This window comes from Palaemon carinicauda, chromosome 21 (assembly GCF_036898095.1).
Source record: "Palaemon carinicauda isolate YSFRI2023 chromosome 21, ASM3689809v2, whole genome shotgun sequence".
In the NCBI taxonomy this organism is placed as follows: Eukaryota; Metazoa; Arthropoda; class Malacostraca; order Decapoda; family Palaemonidae; genus Palaemon; species Palaemon carinicauda.
Window position 1 is genome coordinate 116,625,781 of NC_090745.1, and position 1,864 is coordinate 116,627,644.

Genomic DNA, 1,864 nt, shown 5'->3' on the forward strand with positions numbered 1-1,864 from the left:
CCCAAGGTGGCACTCTACCACGTTTCCGCCAGCATTGTCCAGCAATGCTATGAGCATTTATATCAATTCATCAAAAGTAAATAGATGAAAAAAATAGCATATTATATTACTGTATCAAAATATTGTTTCAAATTAAACAGCGGCATATGCAATTTCAATTTGTTTGCAAATTTCCAATCAACTATTTTTTTGTATTTCATATCTGGCTTATAATAGGTTGCAATATTTCCATCAGGTCGCATAATGCTTAATGCCAACGGTATCTGCATGATTTCAATCTAGTATTAAATGATATTTCATGTCATGTTGGATATAAAGGTCGGTGCGTTCAGTGGAAGGTTTGGTATTGTAAAATGATGCGTATCGCGTTTGGTGATTGGCGTAAAAAGCAGTTTAGGACAATAGTGGTTAATGGTTTAAAGGCCGCTCATGAATGGCAGAGGCAAGGGACAGTGACATTGCCCTCTGAAGCAGGACAATGCCCTACAGACTGACCATATCATATAATCAGCGCCCAAGCCCCCTCTCCACCCAAGCTAGGACCAAGGAGGGCCAGGCAATGGCTGCTGATGACTCAACAGATAGACCTGTAGGCTCCCGCACACCCCACAACCTTAGCTCACAAGGATGGTAAGGATGGTAATGGCACAAACGTGACTGAGCAGGACTCGAACCCCCGACTGGCAAACACCAGGCAGAGACGTTACCAATCAGACTTATGCAAAAATTTCAATTTGGTAGTTTCTTAACGGTCATCGAGATTTGATTGATATGGTAATGAAGATGTTGCAACTGGTTTATAATAATAATAATAATAATAATAATAATAAAAACAAAAATAATAATTTTTTTGTAGTAACAATAATTTAATTAAAGATATTATATTAATATTATTATCAATATTATTATGATTATTATCATTATTATTAATATTATCATTAGTAGTAGTAGTAGTAGTAGTAGTAGTAGTAGTTTTATCAAATTGCTATTACCATGATTATAATGCCGCTAATCAAAATACTGATAACAAATATAATATTATTAATAATAATAATAATAGTTATTATTATTATTGTTATTACAGTATTATTATTGTTATCATCATCATCATCGTCTTTATTATCATTATTACTATTATTGATGATTTATTAATAACTATTATAGTGATGTAAATACCAATAGCAACAATAATGCCACTAATGATAATGATACCAAATATCATCATCATTATAATTTCTATCATTATCACCGATATTGTTCTTGCACTTCCTAGTTTCGAGCATATAGATAACACCACCTCACATTACTCCCCACCCCACCCCCGAAATTAAATTCGCAACCCCACCTTAGGACCCATCTGAAAAGCTTCCCACGATACCAACAATCACGTGTTTTCGTGCGAGGTCCCTGATCTATAAAACGCCAGGTAGATGAACTGAAAGAGCAGTTCCATCGAGTTGGTAGAAGCTAGCTCTCGGGTTCACAGTTCGTGTTTTGAGAATTGTTAAATTCTTTTATGGTGAGTTGTGGCTGCTTGTTAGTTCTTCTCGTTTAGTTGTGTTTCTAATGTATGACTTCCAAATGTAGGATATATATATATATATATATATATATATATATATATATATATATATATATGATATATATATATATATTTATATATATATATATATATATATATATATATATATATGTATATATATATATATATATATATATATATATATATATATATATTTATGTATACATATATATATATATATATTGCTTTTATGTATAAAATATATACTATATATAGACATATATATATTTATATATATATATACAGTATATATATACTGTATATGTACACTGTATATATACA

At 30.8% G+C, this 1,864-nt stretch overlaps 1 protein-coding gene across 1 annotated transcript in view; it reads left to right on the forward strand.

Annotated features, from left to right (window-relative positions):
- Window positions 1-1,374: 1,374 nt before the first annotated feature.
- LOC137615430 (procathepsin L-like) overlaps window positions 1,375-1,864 on the forward strand; it is a 7,220-nt gene continuing 6,730 nt past the window's right edge. The window contains exon 1 of the mRNA XM_068345300.1: window positions 1,375-1,519. Coding sequence (XP_068201401.1) covers window positions 1,517-1,519 — 3 coding nt within the window. The 5' untranslated portion in view covers window positions 1,375-1,516. The remainder of the gene's footprint in view (window positions 1,520-1,864) is intronic.